Source organism: Excalfactoria chinensis, chromosome 1, assembly GCF_039878825.1.
Source record: "Excalfactoria chinensis isolate bCotChi1 chromosome 1, bCotChi1.hap2, whole genome shotgun sequence".
Lineage (NCBI taxonomy): Eukaryota > Metazoa > Chordata > Aves > Galliformes > Phasianidae > Excalfactoria > Excalfactoria chinensis.
Genome location: NC_092825.1, coordinates 171,067,866 through 171,085,770, shown reverse-complemented (window position 1 = coordinate 171,085,770; position 17,905 = coordinate 171,067,866). Strand labels below are relative to the sequence as shown.

General features: G+C 37.8%; 1 protein-coding gene across 4 annotated transcripts in view; it reads left to right on the top strand.

Moving 5' to 3' along the window:
• YAP1 (Yes1 associated transcriptional regulator) overlaps window positions 1-17,347 on the top strand; it is an 84,514-nt gene extending 67,167 nt beyond the window's left edge. For 2 of the 4 annotated variants that reach the window (XM_072326732.1, XM_072326731.1), the window contains exons 6-9: window positions 343-384; window positions 8,469-8,599; window positions 12,963-13,075; window positions 13,718-17,347. In XM_072326732.1, coding sequence (XP_072182833.1) covers window positions 343-384; window positions 8,469-8,599; window positions 12,963-13,075; window positions 13,718-13,956 — 525 coding nt within the window. In that variant the 3' untranslated portion in view covers window positions 13,957-17,347. The remainder of the gene's footprint in view (window positions 1-342; window positions 385-8,468; window positions 8,600-12,962; window positions 13,076-13,717) is intronic. The other 2 variants (XM_072326734.1, XM_072326733.1) reach the window with 1 other exon arrangement.
• Window positions 17,348-17,905: the final 558 nt, after the last annotated feature.

Here is a 17,905-nt window from a genome sequence, read left to right as displayed (position 1 = left end):
ACAAACATCTTACCCTGTGCTAGCATGCTTCTAGGTAGGCATTCTAATTTTCTTCTTGCCTCAGTTGTCATTGAGAATCTGACTAACTTTGGACCAGGTGACAGCCAGTTCCCTTCGTGTTGTTCTCCCTGGGCATCCAGCTTTTCTGTCAAATACACATCCCTGGTAAATCTGTGAGTTTGTTTCACTGTCTCATGATTTTTGTAGTTTCTAAACTCCCTTAACCTGTCTCATCTGGCCTGTCTTGGGGGCTTGATACTACAAGATGGTGTTTATAAGACAGCCTGCACAGGCAAAACATGCAGCTAAAGTAATTTTTATCCATCTTATTTTTACTCATAGGCAATGCGGAATCCCAGCACAGCAAATTCTCCAAAACATCAGGTAGGCTCTTAACTGATGTTTCAGCATAATTAGAAACATGAAAGCATTAGATTAGACTAGCTGAGGAACTTTGCTACATAAAGGCATTCTAAGAAAAAAACATGCTCTGCCAATACATATTTTTGAACCATTTCTCTGATCACGACCCTAACATTATCTTTTAAGAGTTCTGCATTACCACAACTTGATATCAATATTTAACTGCAATGAGGAATTCATTGCACAGTTTTCTGCATTGAAAGCAATGTTCTTGTTTAGCATTCTTGAAGATACCGCTGTTCCAGTCCTGACGTCATCAAGAAGTGTATTTAAAGCAAACCCCTCATTATTTCTAAGGTAGTAGTTTGTGGCTTTTAAGTTCTATTCACATGAATGTTCTCCTTAATCTGTGTAAGCAGGTGTGATCATAAGGATGTCTGTAAATCTGTTAATAAAAAGTCACTTTAAAAGTTTATTATTTTTAAGCATGTACAGTGTAATAATCATTTAATAAATCAGACTAATAAAGTAATTGCTGTGGCAATATAATATGTAATTATTCCAGTTTGAGATTTAGCCAACTCTTGCACAGATGCATTTTCTCCATTGGAAAAAGTAATTCTATAAAGCCTTCCAAGCTCAGAGCAAATGAAAATGGTCAAAATATGTAGCACAATGAACAGTTGAAATTAGACTTCTTTTGGGCACTTCAGAGGTTGAATACGAACTGAATCCCTGAACGGGTGGATTTATGGATATATTCAGACAGCTTATTGCCTGCTATTACTAACATTATTCTTAATCTACTGGCTTTTAGGACAATATTTATATTGGCTCTTATTGTACTTGGTCTTTTTAAGAAATACAATATTATACACTATACGGGAAACCCAGAATAAAAGGAAGTACCCAGTATTTGGAAGTTATGAGTACTGGTGTACTGTTGCATTCTTAAACGTACTGTAGAATTCATACATCACTGATTCTTCAGGGATGATCATCTTCAAAATGAGAAACTCAGACTTCAGAGACAGTACTGATCTTCTGAAAAATATCTTTGACAGTATAATCGGAGCACTAAAACTGAAGCATTTTACCTGATATGTAATCATTACCCAACTATTTGATTCATTCACTGAACATTAATCGTATAACATTCCCATCAGTCACTGCTGGATCTAGTTATAGAAGGCAGATGAAAAATTGCTTAGAGGTTGCTGGTGTAACAGGAAATAAGCATAGACACATGCTCCTCCACACCAGTTTGAAACACCTTATCTTCTGCTACAGTTAGGTCATTCAGGAGTGATGCTTTTCTTGCTGAGTGATAAAACTGTATTCTATCTTTCCTGGTATGCCTGGAAACCCTATCATATTGTGTTCCCTCTTTCAAAGTAACATCCTCCTGTTGCCAGCTTAGTAATACACAGCAAATGGAAGTCTTTGGAATCAGTTTCATACTTAACTCAGAAAGATCGGGTTTCTCAAACTTAATGTAATTCCGGCTTAAAGCAGTAAAAAGCTATAAAAACTTGAGGGACCTTATCAATAATTTGAAAATGTGTATGGATCGGCCTATTTTCTTTGGGATAGGAACCAATGGAAGGACTTTAGTAAATGTAAGAGTTCTGGTTACCTTTAATCTTGCTTCATAGCAGGCTCCCATCTGTACTCACCTGACTGCGATCAGCCTTAGTCTGCACTTGATAATGAGCCAAGCCAGTTTTGAGTGCGCTGGTGGGTAGAAAAGTATGTAACCATGTCAACTTACGTTTTGTAATACTAGTCATTCATGTTGTATCACCTAAATGTGTTTTCGTAAGTCATTTTAATAAAGTAATGAGCAGCTGCCTATGGAAGACGATGTTTAGAGAGTCATAAAATGGCTTAGGTTGGAAGGGATCTTAAAGATCTAGTTCCAAGTCCCATGCTGTGAGCACAGTTGCCACCAATTAGAACAGGCTGCCCGGGGCCCCATGTAACCTTGCCTTGAACACCTCCAGGGATGACAGGCTCCACAGCTCTCTGGGCAGCTGTGCCAGGGCCTCACTGCCCCCTCTGAGTAAAAAATTAATTCCTAATATCTAACCTAAATTTCTCCTCTTTTAGTTTAAAACCATTAGAACTGTTTCTAGAAGTTGTTTTCTTTACGCCTTATGCTGTAGAATCAAACGTTGTCTGCTGTAGTGGTGCTGTTATTGAAGTCCTAAAATGTGTATCTGATAGGATCATGGTCAACCTAGTGAATCTGGAAAACCTTTAGAGGAATAATGCAGTCACATTTTTCTTGTTTACAGATACATTCCTTTATGAGTAAAATTCATGAAGCTTAGAGGAAATTTCTGCATTCATTAAGATAAACATTTGCTAATTTTTGTATGTTCTTTTAAGGAATAAGTAAAAGTAAAATCTTCCAGTGTTCAGTGCTCCTAGTTCTCAGAATATTCAGCCTAACTTGGAGCCTGTTGAAGTCTTCCTTCAGTAATTAAGCTATCTCACACCACCATTCTTGAAGTTTGCCTTTTGTTCTGAAGTTTGCCTTCAGTTTTGCCACTGAGAAAGGTTTTTTAGCATTTAACTGGATCTCTGAGCTTTTCTTAATAATAGCTTAATCATAGCATCAGATATGTTAGAAAGGAATGACAGAAGTTGTCTAGTTTAACATCATACATGTAGCCCAAGCTTCTTGAGGTTTTTGTCACCTTTGACTTGGATACAAAGTTGATGTCTTTGGTCAGGTTTTCTGGTTGCGAGTAAATGTTGCATCCTTGCTAGGTATTGTGCCATGATGGTGTAGTATCCTGTAGTGATATAATGCTCAGTGTTATGAGTGAAGGCCTTAATATTGAAGGATCTTCCAGAAAGTTTAAACAATTGCTCAGCATCATCTTTTGTCTTAAGTCCTGTAAAAGACTCTTCTTGTTTGAATGAGGACATGCTGTATTATTCTTCTGAAAAATCAAATTCAAAGGAATTTAAAGCAAAAATTGACTTCCATATTTACTATATGTAGGCAAGCACTCTTGGCTATGGCCTTATCCATAGAATTTGAAAACACCAACCATCCGTCCGCTTATTCTCATCATTGTGATTTCTCTTTGACTATCCTAAAGATGCATATCTGTCTCAGTTAAGAGACTGAATGACATGACTTTCTTTCCACCTCCAGTAGTTCTCCTTTCAGTTTCCTACGTTTAGCATTCACCTGTCAGCATCTCATATGAAGTAGATGTTAGTCAACTTCTGTATAAAACATAAAATGGGATGCATAACTATGTAATACAGTGCTTGCCTTCTAGTATACAGGAATACGAGAGGTGTTACTCTTGTACGTTTACAAGTCTACTTTCTTGTGCTAAGACTGGGATATTTCTTACTTTTCTGCCAGTAATATTAAGGTATTTTCTAATAAGATAAGTTTACTATACACCCCCCTGTGAGATAGGTTTCTCTGTATTTTTTCTGCCTGTTGCTTCTTTTCAGCTCCGAATGAAGAGTTATGTCTTAGAACCAGAAACTGCCCCAGTTTCTATGCAGTCTGCTGGGTCCCTCTTTCTGAATTACCTTTCTAGTACCTCTGTCCAGTTTTCTTGGTAGTTCCGTATGCGTGGAATGTGTTCTCTGTTGTCTCCATTATTTTGTCCTTTTGTGAAGTACCTCTCTGACTCTGTACTGTTACCCCAAGGCTTATTTCTTATCAGCTTTAGAGGGACATTCTGAACACTCCTCAGTTCATAGAAGCCCAGACATTTAGCCTGTCTCACTGTTTACTTCTTTTATATTTGCTCTTATATGCGTAAATTATAAGCACTTATAGTGTTAAGTAGTAACTGCTTTTGAAACCTTGTTTCTATTTCTGATAATTCTTTTTGTTTGTTTGTTTGTTTTCCCATTTTAGCTGGTGTTTGACACCTTGCACCAGCTTAGTCAAGAACACTTAAAACATTTCAGGAAGGTGTTCCTAGGAAACCATTTTTCAATGAAATATTTGTAGTCACTTTGCACGTATGCAAAAATAAAGCTGTGCGACGGTCATGTTTCTGACATTTTCTAGTAAGCAAACACTTCTGCATTGTGCAATCAGCTTGCATGAATTTAGAGAAGCTGGAAGTTTTAATAAGGTTTTTTCATAGGTTTAAGTTTCGTATCTTTATTTCAACTTAAGATTTACTTGTGTGTACACCAATTCCACTAAGATCTGAAATGTTTTTGTTTTGTTTCTTAGTGAATCCCAGTGTTGTCCATTGACTCTCATTTCCCATCCTTCCATGGGATCTGAAGCTGACCTAGACTGACAAGAGAAAAATGATCTGTCTTAGTTTCATCAAGGGTATTAAGCTCCTGAGAAAAAGAGTTATAAGGAAGATTTTTGCATTTTAAAAAGGCCATAAGTATTACTAAGGCAATGAGCCAGTAGAAGATGAGTCACTTTAACCAGAGTCTGGGATGGCAGTACGTAAAAGCTTTTGCTAGGAGCAAACAGAAATTGGTAGAGGGAGGCCATCCAGCTCTGGCTAATTGCTGACTCCAGCTGACACATGCTTGTCTTCCCGGTGCTCTGGGGACACACCGTCTGGGGAGGTGCAGAGCTTAGAGGCATAGCCTGATATGCAGCGAGAAGGGTTTATACCAGCGGTATAGCACAGGACTGTGAAACCAGACAAGAAACCAGACTCTATTTACAAATGTTTATTCCAGTTTATGCTGCCCTATCCATACTTGCAAAGGTGTTGTTTAAAAGCTTTTGTTCAGAGTGTTTGTGCAGAAGGCATTACATAGAATTGAGTCCCATGCCAAGTGTACACAATGCAATTAACTATCACTCTATCACTATCACTTCTTGAATTAACTTTGCTGGTTTTCACGATTGCAACACTGAATGATTTAAGTTTTCTCTTTACTCTTCTCTAATTGCATAACTCCTCATTGCTGAATTCATTTGTCTTTATCTGTTTCTTTCTCTTTTTCTTTTCTACATATGCTTTAATTTTGTGGCTCTCAAGTAAGAACATAAATATGTAAACTGAAGAACTGGTACTGATAGTTAGCTCCAAGTGCAGTGGCCCTCTCATTCACCTCACATTCTCACACCTCTCTTCCACCTCACTGAAGCCCATGAAAGATTTGATATTTGAACAGTGTTAAGATCGACCAGCTTCTTCTGAGTTTAATTTACTAAGAGTATGGTACATGAAATACATATTATTTTTGCTTTCAGACTTTAAATGTTTCAAATAAAGGATATATTTTTAAAGCATGAATTGAAAGCCTAGAGTTCAGATTGCTCCATGTGGAGCTAGGACAGACTTGTACACTACCATACATTTTTTTTAATTACAGGAAGCAAAAGGTTGTTTATTGAAAATCGGTTTTATAAAGGAAGAAGAAATGAAAGGACCATTCTTCAGGCTACACAAGTTTAGCTTCCATTACATGCATACATAAGGAAAAATAGATGCAATGTACTCTTGAGGGCTTGTAGAAAACTATACTCATCTTAAGGAATTACTAAAAAGTCATTCTGTGTTTGTTTCTGAATAGCTTGGCTTTTTTGGTAATGCCTTTCCCTTCCAGACTGACATAAGCGTATTACTTGAATGAATGATGGAATAACATTCTCTCTAGTGGGAGGAGCTCTATTTCTGCCTCCTCAATGAGTAGCATTAATGCAAACAATTGTTTTGCACTTCTAGCAGTGCTGTTATTGAAATAAGGACAAAATTAGTACTAATACCACGAAGGCCCAATTCACTAGGTCATTCACCTAAGAAAATACAATGCAAAATACAGTTCTCTCTCCTGGCCTAATACTTCTATTAGATAGGCCTTCTAGTGAGAAATGATTTTTCATTTGTATCTGGCCAGTATCTGAACTACATTTATTTGTAGTCATATAACATAAAATTTCATCGTGTCTCCTACCCACTAAAGATTTAGAAAATACGGTGGTAACTTTCCAAAATGCCTATGGTTGTGTGATAGGTCAAGTCTTCCCAATGAGATAAAATATCACTTTAGTGCTTTATATATAGAAATGACTCCGTTTTGGTTTTGCTTTGTTATTGCTCTTTGGGGCACTGGTCTCTGATGAAGCTTCTTTTGCTTGTTGCTGGCACTCGGCTCCTCTTCTTCATCCTAGTCAAGGTCTGAAGGCTAAGGAAATAAAAATGCAATATAGGGAAATATAGGGATCAAATCGAGTGAAGGGGAAGAGGCCAGATAGTTCTTACCATAAAAGACAGAGGAGCAGAGAGGGGAGGACTCAATGGTGCACAACTCTGCTATCAGCATAGAGGATGGAAGCGTGCTTTATTCCAAGTACGAACACAAGGCTGAAAAGGTGCTTAAAGCAGTGTTGCAAATCCAAGTGATATCCACCTCCTGTGCTTTTCATTTGACAAAGTATGACTGATTTAATTAAAAGTAGTTGCATTTTATTAAGGTAGTTTCTCAGAGAAGGGAAAGTGCATGTGACATTTTCAAGACCAAATGTCTCTGGAAGAAGGACATCAAGATTTTGGTGTGAGCAAGGAGTTTTTGCAGTTCACAAGTTCTTTCGGGATATCAAAGAGCTTCCACACCGCCAGTTGTGAAGCATTCCAAAAGAGAATTTTTCATATCAGCTTCTTTGTATCAGGTCTGATGTAACTGATTCAAGCAGGTAAACCTAGTTTTAAACTAAGAACTCTGTAGTGTATACATTTGGTTTCATTACGTAAGAAAATGTTGCAGCAACCCCCTACTATCAATACGAGCTGTAGGATGAAAGGATAGAGTACAGCCCTGCCAAAAAGGACTTAGACTACTGGTGGATGGGAAGTTGGGCATGAGCCACTAACCTGCCCTTGCAGCCCAGAAAGCCAGCTCCTGGGCTGTATTAAAAGAAGTGTGGCCAGCAGAGTGAGGGAGGTGATCCTGCTCCTCTGCTCTGTGCTGATAAGGCCTCAGCTGGAGTACTGTGTCCAGATGTGGAGTCCTCAGTACAGGAGAGACATGAAGCTGTTGGAGCGTGTCCAGAGGAGGGCCACAAAAGTGATCCAAGGGATGGAACACTCCCCTTACAAAGACAAGCTAAGAGAGCTGAAGCAGTTCAGCCTGGAGCATAGGAGACTCTGGGTAGACCAATAGAAGCCTTTCTGTATCTAAAGGGGAGCTTTAAAAAAAAAAGAGGATAAACTCCTTGGCAGGGTCTGTTATGATAGGACAAGTGGAAATTGTCTCAAACTAGAACAGGGAAGATTTAGATTGGATATAAGGAAGAAGTTTTTTACGATAGAGGCAGTGAGGCACCAGCACAGGTCACCCAGAGAGGTGATGGGTGCCCCATCTCTGGAGACACTTCAGGTCAGGCTGGATGGGGTTCTGAGCACCTGAGGGAGCTGTGGGTGTCCCTGTGAAGTCCAGGGGAGTTGGACGAGGTGACCTTTAAAGGTCTTTTTCAACTCCATTGATTCTGTGATTCTATGAAAATGAAAATCATCTGCATTTGCTTACAGAAAAGGATTAAAGATGCTTACCATTTTATGATCTGAGAACATGGACAAGGAATGTTATTATTTATTAGAGGAATAGCCAATTAAGTAGTGGTAAAGAAGACTATATTTACGTGGGGTAGGCAACCGGGTGTGTCAGATCCAAAAACTAATGGTATGATTGTACTATGCTGTGAAGGTTTGATCAACTGATGTGAGAAAACCTAGTACAAAACATGTAACTTGATATTAAGGGAAAATGTAGAATACATTTTGTTTTCCACAAAAAAAGAATAGTTATATATTAGGGGTTGGGTAGTGTTAATTCTTTTCGTTCCTAGTAATTATTAAGGATGTTGAATTGAAATCAGAAAAGATTTGTGTGATCATATAGAAATTTAAGTGCATAAATATATTTACAGTGAATTTCTTGTAGTACTGGGCTTGTCTGGTTGAACTTCCGTTATCAATGAAGCCAGTAAAGATGCTTTGTCTTCAGAAACTTAATTGCATTTAAATCTTTTAACTGAAAACACTAAAAGCATCAGTTATCCTGAAATGTCATGTGTTTATGTACCTGGAAAACACTTTCAAATGCCTAACGAGATCTTTCCTTTTTTTCCTCCTCCTCAGGAATTGGCTCTCCGTAGCCAGCTTCCAACAATGGAGCAAGATGGTGGATCTCAAAATCCCGTATCATCTCCTGGAATGTCTCAGGAACTGAGAACAATGACTACAAATAGTTCTGATCCGTTTCTTAACAGGTTTGTAGGAGTAGCTACTGGAGGGGAAAAAAAATTGATTTCAAATTCTGTTCGGAACATGTAATAGTTTATTTTGAACATCTGTCTGTGCCAAAAGCCACAGCTGTAAATGAATCTTTCCTTAAATGGCAAGTCTAGTAAAAGTTGAGGATTAAAAGCTGTCTCCTGTGGGAGGAAGTAGTCTGTTCAGACTTGTAGGAAGGTTTTTTATTCAAAGTCATAACATGTTTGCCTTTGCATAATCTGTTGACTAACAGTCATTTCAAATTACTGACTCAGAAGAATTTGTGAATAGCTTGCTATGAGATCAAATGAACTGTGAGGCACATTCAGGGCTACACCTTGAGGTTCATTTTAAGGTTTTTCTGTTCACCCCTCCCCATCACTTCAGGTATTTAGCAATATTTTTACTCTGTTAATGTTAGGACTGCAAATAGAGGTGCATTTCATTTTAGATGCTGTATTATTTTGAAGTGTGGGCCTTTTAAGTCAAGAATTATAATTTTACAATATAGACCAGTGTTTTTATATAACTTTTTCCTTAATCCTTGTGACTTGAGGAGTGTTTGTTTGTTTGGAAATACTGTTCTAATTGCAGCTTACAAATGCTTCATACTAATCATCACAATTTTGGAGAACCTGCTGCAGCTTGTGATGAGTTGCATCTACATTTTGCACTTTGCATGCTGGAAAGGAAAGATGAAAATGACAAAAGAATTTTATCTCTGAACCACCTGTATTTTTAATTAACGGAGTAAAAAATCCATCTATGCTTTGTCAGTATCAATAGTTGAACTTAAGTTGAAGTTGTTCATTTTGTAGGGCTTCGTTGAACTATATTTTGTCAGTGGTTTAAACTGATAACAGCTCAGCATCCATTGCCATAAAAGAGAAAAATTGCATATTCCATCAGAGTTCATTGGTACTTTCCTACGTTACCTTCAAATATTAGTGTTACTTTAGGATGTTTGCTGTAAGTGCTCATGAAGTATAATATGCTCATCCTTCTCTTTGTGCATTATTATACACATAAAAAAAAACCAACCTAAATTCACCTAAATTTCACATAAAATTCAAAATTATTTCAATGCAAGGCTTTACTTATATTTGTGCTACCAGTAGCATTTCAAAACTGCTTGTAAGGTAGGAAGTTCACATTATGTTAAAATTAATGTAGTTCTGGAGTTCAGCAAGCTTAAATAACTGCCATAATCTTAGATACTGAAAGGCTCTGTAAGCCTTTGTTGCAATTCTCTTCTTATATGTAACATTACCTATCACTCCTATCTGGGTTTTTGATGCCTAAAGAAATACCTTTTTCCAGTTACAGATATTCTGAGAGCACCTTTTACACTTGTCTCATTTTCTGCTTTTTCGAAGAGTCCTGTCCATCTCTTGAAATGCTCTATCCTGCCTCCTACACAAACGGATCTGGTTAGAAAGTGTAATTTTCTGTTAGAGGGAGGGGTTGTTTTCCATGGAACTCATACTGGAATTTGGTGTGATCTTTAGCTGTGCTGGCTCTGAGCCGAGGAATAAGAAGCACAAGGAATCTGAAAACTGACTACCTACTGATCTATCTAAAACTGCATTTTGAACAGTACAATTTAGTCACAAGCAGTAATTTTCCATGGTGTGACAAACAAATGAAGAAATCCTTGTAGATAGAAGATGACCATGATATGTTACAGTAACAAACTAGTCTGAATTTCTGGAAGGCTGTTGTCATCATACACGAAGCCTGGGTATATTTTGAATGTTATTCTTAATTAATTCTAATATCCTCACATCTTGCTCTTGTTTTCTGTATCTTTAGTTTTTAGATTGTCACTGTACTCCTCCATACATCTAATACTCCAGCAGTCTATTGTGCTGCTGTGTATATGAAATATAAAATGATTTGTCTTCAATGACAAGTATGAAAAAAGCTAGAAAGGACAAATTCCAGTTATTTTTATTTTTTGCCAGATTGATAATTAGCAAGGACTACTTACTGGAAGTTACCATTGGCCTCGTTGGCAGGATGTTTAACTTGGCTGTGTTTTTTGTAGCCCTTACTGAAACCTCCATATCTCATCTGAACTCAGATGATTAAATTTACATTTTAGTTTAAACATTGTTCCCTTCTTTGTAATTCTGTGTACATCACAGTGTTAAATTCTGGGATATGTATAAGGGAAAGGGACTCTCTAAAGGACACTTGTGGGTCACCAGCCCTGAACTAGATGCAGCAATGCAGTAGTTTTGATGTTTTTTATGCTTAAATTCAGAAATGCTCCTTTCTCTTCATAGGGCAGCTAAAGTTCCTGGTGAAACAATCCTCCTAACGTTATGATCCAGAAATTCAAGTAGCTGAATATTTTCTGCTTACTGTATTGAACGTCAGAAAAAAATCTACATGGGAGGCAATGGAGAAAATACATAGTGATGTTCTTATTTATGTAGTCAGTCTTCTGCCTGCTGTCTTCTGTGCTTACTGTCTTTATGCTGTATTTCATTTTTAAGTGAAATATTGCAGCGATGCAGAATATTTAGACTTTGTTAGATGATTTCGGCTTTTGATTTGCTATATGGCATATGTTTTTGACTGTTAAATTTATATTGGTTGTGTTGGCAGATCTCTGTTTCGCTCCTAAATTGGGCTTTCTTCTTCTGTATACACATATTTTAATAAGTATTTGTTGAAGAAGCATCCATTCTATTTTGGGTAATGCAGTTTAGTTGCATGCAGTAATTTCGGGTGGTGTGACCATTAAATGAAGAAATCCTTGCTGGAAATGTTTATTGAGGAGTGATTTGAAGAAAGAGGAGGTCTGGACATTCCAAGTGTGACAGCACCAGCCAAAAAGCCTTCTCAACCAGAATGATTCAGTTCAGCACAGTCTCAGTTCTATTTCTAGTATTTTGTCCCACAAAGTAAACCAGGAATTATTTTTCACAGAAGTTTTAAATAGCCTTCTTGTGATGACTGTTATCAAACGTGTGGTGATACTTCTGCTCTTCACATAGAAATACCAATCTTATTTCTTGTGTGTCAAAGACCATCTTGTGAAATCTAATATATACATTCACGGTTGATGGTATTCTGCTTGCATCCAATGTTGAACAGCTGTTCAGCTATCTTCTCTTTGCTTCTGCATACTTGACAAGGCATACACTACAGACCAGCATGTCTCCAAATACTAATCAACACAATGCACAGCTTAATTATATAGCTTGTACATCAGACTGATTTGCACTTAGAATTCACAGTGGAAAATCTGTAAGCATTCTCAGCAATGCTACCACAGGTGGAAGAAATACGGGTTTGAAAGTATTTCCAGTTGAAGCTTGGCTGTTAGTAGACAAAAGAGGAGGGAGGTAATGGCGTAGTTCTACAGCTGCTTCTGCTTGTGACCATTTTGACTGGTGAGACTGTTTGCATCCTTTTAGCTATTATAGCAAATATTTTCAGATGTAAAGTGTAACAAGTAGCAACTCCTTCCAGCTTCTGGAAATAATTATTCCAGTCAGGATAATGATTTTCACTCTTGTATATAAACTTTTCTTATTGTTCTACTTTCAAAGAAATAGTTTATGTGACTTACAAGAAAGTCAGCTGAAAACTGGATCCCCCCAGCTGATTGTAGGTCATCTGATTGGCCTGTTCTTCCCAGTCTCGTCCCAAATTTCCATTGCAGCTCCCTTGGTCTTGCCTGCTCCACTGGTAGTAAGATGGCAGTGAGAAAACTAATATACGTAAGGCCCTGTGCCATCTTGCTAACTGTTCTGTCAGCAAGATCATTCTGAACAGGATTTGTTTACAGAATGGCTTCTGTACAGGATTTGATTTATATCAGGGCCCTCTTGCCATGACATGTACGACTGAACTGGTAGTAATGCAACAGCGGGAAGCAACTGAAGAATTGCTAAAGGAGTTCCAACTGTAGCTCCTATTTATAACAGCACTGACCTAAAAATGCACTTTGGTGGCTGATTAAACAAGGGGACATTAGTAGTTAGAATGTTCCTAATCCTTACTGAAGTGTGAAATGTACACCGTTATTAGCTCTGTAATGGTTAAGGACTACGATATGCTTCTGATGGTTTTTAGCTGTGGGTGGGTGTGAAAAGTTTAAAACAGTGTGGAACATTGATAGGCTGTTTCTTTAAGCAGCTTAGGTATGTTCTTACTGAGTTGAATTGAACCTCAGTGCTGTGGTTTTCATTGGGAAAGGTCAGTGTAAAATAAAAAACAGGTGTCTCACACAGACTTCAGTTTTTAATTAGAATGGAGCATTTCTTGTGACAGCCACGTTATCAAAAACTATTTTAGTTTCTACGATGCTCTACCCTAATTTTTGTTGCATTTTTTCTGTTGCAGTGGAACATATCACTCCAGAGATGAAAGCACAGATAGCGGACTTAGCATGAGCAGTTACAGTGTACCCAGAACCCCCGATGACTTCCTGAACAGTGTTGATGAGATGGATACAGGTTTGTTCTCCTTAAAACACCCTTTTCAGTCATGCTGGTGTCAAATGCTCAGCCCCTTTGCAGTGAAAACAAGTGACTCTGAAAAGCTCCAATGTTTTGGGTTTTTTTCGTATTTCTTCTACCTCCTTCTATTTCTATCGCAGAACTATTATAGTTAAATTTGTGAAAAACATCCTTGTAATAAATTCTGTTGGGAGGCTCATTAATGGGAATAATTCCTGCAGCTATATGGAATTTGAATACCCATTTGCTTTCTTAAGAAAGCAAAAGTTCTAAGCTAAGAACGTACTCAGTATTACTATACTATTATTATGTAAGTATGCTTATTCAGTATTGCTAATGTTGCTCCCAAATTATATTTGACTTGTTATTGTCTTTTAAGCGTAAAAATTAAAACATGCTAAAAGACATCAAAGATCTGTAAAGATTCAGGTTAAGACATGAAAAGTTTGAAACAAAGGCAAGTTCTTTGTACGTCTGCATTGCAGCCAAGTCATCTTTAGTTTTTGTGATGGATTTCTATGAATCACAGTACTCGAGTGATGCAAAGGATCCAGGATTAACCTTTAACCAGTTGTGATTAATTGTGGGTTTGGTGCTTCCAGTAAATTGAACATCCATCTTGCTTTTTGTTATAACTAGGTGACAGTATCAGCCAAAGTAACATACCGTCCCATCAGAACCGATTCCCAGACTACCTTGAAGCCATTCCAGGGACAAATGTGGACCTTGGGACACTGGAAGGAGATGGGATGAATATAGAAGGAGAAGAACTGATGCCAAGTCTGCAAGAGGCTTTGAGCTCTGACATCCTAAACGACATGGAATCTGTCTTGGCAGCCACCAAGCTAGATAAAGAGAGTTTTCTTACTTGGTTATAGGGGCCTCAGGGAGACTGAATTCTAAATCTGTGAAGGATCTAAGGAGAATAGGACATCTGTATCTGAAGTTCAGAGCAAGCCAGTGTGGCACACTTTGGCTTGTGTTCAGAAAAAGTAAATGAACAAATATTCAGCAAGATTCTTTCGTTTTGCTCTTCCTTGTCCATCGCTGCTGTTATATATTGCTGACTTTTTTCCACAGTTGACTCTGAAGAACAGACATCTTCTTGACCTTTTTCTATTGCTGTTGCAACTACTGTTGGGGGGTGGGGGAGGGAACGATGAGCCTATTTGAATGACGAATGCCATTCCTTTTGTCCTAGTGTGTGCTTGCATATCATTTTTATCTAAGTACTCAGATTTGAGGGTAAATTTCTGCATGTCACTGCTTGTAGTTTGCTCAGCTAGTTGTCTCCTGCTGCCTGTGGAAAGTGGTAAAACGTGACATACTGGAGCGACAAGCCAAAAATGATGTATCTGGTCAAATGAAGTCAATACTGATTTGGAGATACGTCTTAAAGGAGGGCTGAAAACTGGCATTAGGTGTTTCCACTAGTAGCTCCTTCATTAGCCACGAAGTGCTCTTGTTCATATTTTATGTTATAGTAAATCATGAGTCATTTTACATAGAAACATATATGAACTTTGATTGTTGTCACTTATTCTAGCCTAACTCTTGTTTGTCAAAAATAGTTGGATTATTTTTGTTAGTTGATTTAACTGTAGCTATAGGATGGGAAGTAATTCTAGGTGTTCTTTTTTTAAATAGTGAAATCTAAGTTTGTTTTGTTTTGTTTTGTTTTGTTTTTTTCTGATTTTACATAGTCTTATTTAAATCTGAATTGTCTGCTTTTTTTTTTATACCTAAACCATGCCTATTGTAGCGCAATAAGCTAGTGAGTACATAAAACAGTACGTTTTGCCCATAACTTTTCTATTTTTTTTAAAGGCTAGCTTTGAATGTATTCCTTAGGATCCATGACCAGTGGCTTATTTTTCATGTTTCTTTGCAAGATATTGAATTAGAAGCTAAGTGTGCTATTTACGGTTTTAAAACACGTTTTAAAGTAGCAGAAACAATTCTACAGTGACCGAGATGCGTCCAAGCTCACCTCTGGTTTTCAGTTTTGTATCTGAATGAGTTTAGATTCTTTAAGGGGAAAAAACCTCCTGAAAATTTTCTCCTGAGTTAGTGTGGGAAAATGGTCTGAACTATGAACATCACTGTAAGCTGCAATGAAAAGGCTAGAAGACCAAAAAAAAAACCAAAAACACAGGAATCCTCAGTAAAAACTCCGAAGTGTAATAGTTGTCAAATTCCGTTTGGTGAAAAATAAGCCCTGGGCACGACGTAGAAGTCTGTAAAGATATGTGTTAGATGGTGACGTGAGCAAGTAATGAAGTGTATATTAGCAGTAGAGCTTAGCATGGGGTAGAGGTGAATATGAGTTACCTTTATTTTAACAGGAAAAGATGTATCACTAAGTTGTCTGCAGGAGTTGACGGTTTCCAAAGAGTATTTTTAAATGAACAAAATGAGCATGAATCAAACTTTCAGTATAAGCTATGACATTTTCTGGGGTTTTGGTTGTTTGTTTTTTTTTCTAATGAAAGATCGAGTCAGCAGTTAGCACCTCTGCAATTAAGGGCCCATCGCTATTCGCAACGTAAGCCTTTATTTTCAAGGGTGTTTAACATGACTGTAAAGATGCTGCAAGCATAAAACCCGGTTTTCAGAAAAATCCCAGCTAGCGGGGACTTCTCCCAGAGGGAGATTTTAATGGCTTTTTATTTTGTTGTTAAAGAAACTGGTTACCTTTCCGTGTTAGGAATGGATTAGCGAAACAGATAACCCGTATGATCATTGTAATTTTTTATGCTTCAGAAATAAACGTGCTTCGGGATGATATAAAAGAATGAAAGCTCTGACAAAAGTCTCGTTTTAAGAACTGAAGCAGCAGAGGCAGAGATTTGAATTTTGCCACTAAAAATGCACGTTTACTACCTTACATGAGGATGGTAGTATTTGAAACCCGCAGACTTGTTTCTGCCTTGTTAAGGGATGCTGGCGGGTTTTAAAATGCCAGTTTTCAAAGCACGATGGCCAATGCGTTCTGCTGCACTGGCAGTTCAGCGGTTGATGGGCCGCATCTGTATTGTGCAATGACACGGTAGCTCCTAAAGCAGTAAATTGTGTCCAACCGATGGATTTTAGTAGCATTTTTAAAATTTCCTTATGAACTTTTCTCTCTTCTTCCCTTCAGGAAAACAAATTATGCGAAGCTGCTATAACTTGAATGGTATAACAGGAAACCACAACAGCAAGGAAACTGAGAGCTGTTTCCATTTCAGTTGTCTTCCACAGTTGCGTCCAGGTATCTCAGCACACACAGTGCACTGGGTGCAAACTCCCAGCATGCCGTACCTTGGTGCAACCTTGGCGGATGTGTACAGAACAAATGTTCTTTCCTTGCTTTTGTGTGTTTGTCGCAGCTTTAATATTTGAATGTTTTCTTCTCGTTGTGAAAACACTAAATGGCTTATGCTGTGTTTGGGTAGCACTGCTTGGGCTAGATACTGACAGACTGGGAATCCTTGAACTGTTCTAACACCAATCCTGTTGTGTGATTCTTATTTTAATTGATTGTCAGACATTTCCGTTCTCCCATTTATTAGGAAACGTACCGCAGGCATGCTGTACTGTTGGCAATCAACACTAGTTGGGTTTATTTCTGTTATTCCGCAAACGCATTGTTTGATGAAGTGGTTAAATTTGTTTGAAACACGGAAGTGTTTTGGGGTAGTATTTTATACTGATGTATATATTGAAACAAATCATTGTAATAATTGTAATAGCTTCTAGGTATAAATACACTACAAGCAGATGGATGGGGCTGTACTGCACTGTGCTGTGCTGTTCAACACCCGGGCAGGGCTACTGCTTGGAAATAGGTTGCAGTGTCAGTAAACCACGTGGATCAAATATTGTACCATTCAGTGTTGGCGCTCACCAATGCAAAAGGAGAAGAGACGATTTCAACGTGATTAACACTACATAGCTTTCTCACATCTGGTAAATTAGTACTAAAGTGACCTTTTTCACTTACGAGCATGTTTTTTTTATTCAAATTAACAGGTGTGCCTGTGTAAAATAATTTGTTTTTCTGTATCTTGGAAAAAAAAAAATACTCTACACATTTAGAATGTTGTATGTTAGAGAACTCTTAAATGCACCCTTGTCAAAAATTACATATATTAGTTACCAATGTTACTTTTTAGATATGAGCATGACTGTAAGTTAGGTACCTAAGTATGTTCTGTTACATTATTTTTCTTTATGTAATACTTTTTCAGTTGTTTTATTTGGTATAAATATATACTTTGTGCTTAAGCATCTTTGTTTGTTTTTAACATTCAGTAGGAGGTAAAGACATTGATTTCCTCCAGCAAGATGGATGCATTGAATTGTTAAATTCCTGTCTCAGTTTCTGTTCTCATCCCCCCTCGTCACAGCTCTTGTAATCATAAGCTCCCAGTCCTGCAGGCATCGCGTGCAAGCTTACCTAAGGGACAGAGGAGTCCCACTGAAGTCAGTGAAGGCTTAATACTAAAGTATACATCTCAGTGTGCTTGCAGTGAGGAAGAGAAAGTGACACCAGTGAACTTTGTGCTGTTGGTATAAAACAGTGCTGCAGCTGCACGTGGCAGTATAGTGAGAGCTGGTGACAGAACGTCCCTTACCTTCTGTAAGCGTGTGCCCACTTCTTGCAGGTGGGTTTGCAAGGTTCACTCAAAGCGTAATGCAGCTACCTGTGGCAGACTCAATAAAGGCACACTGCTTTCATTCATGAGCTTTGACTTATGAAATGTGAAATACGCAATGGCATAATTTGAAAGTGTGCAAATTAACAAAAAGCTTTGATGGGAGATGCTCGTTTTGACCTCTAAA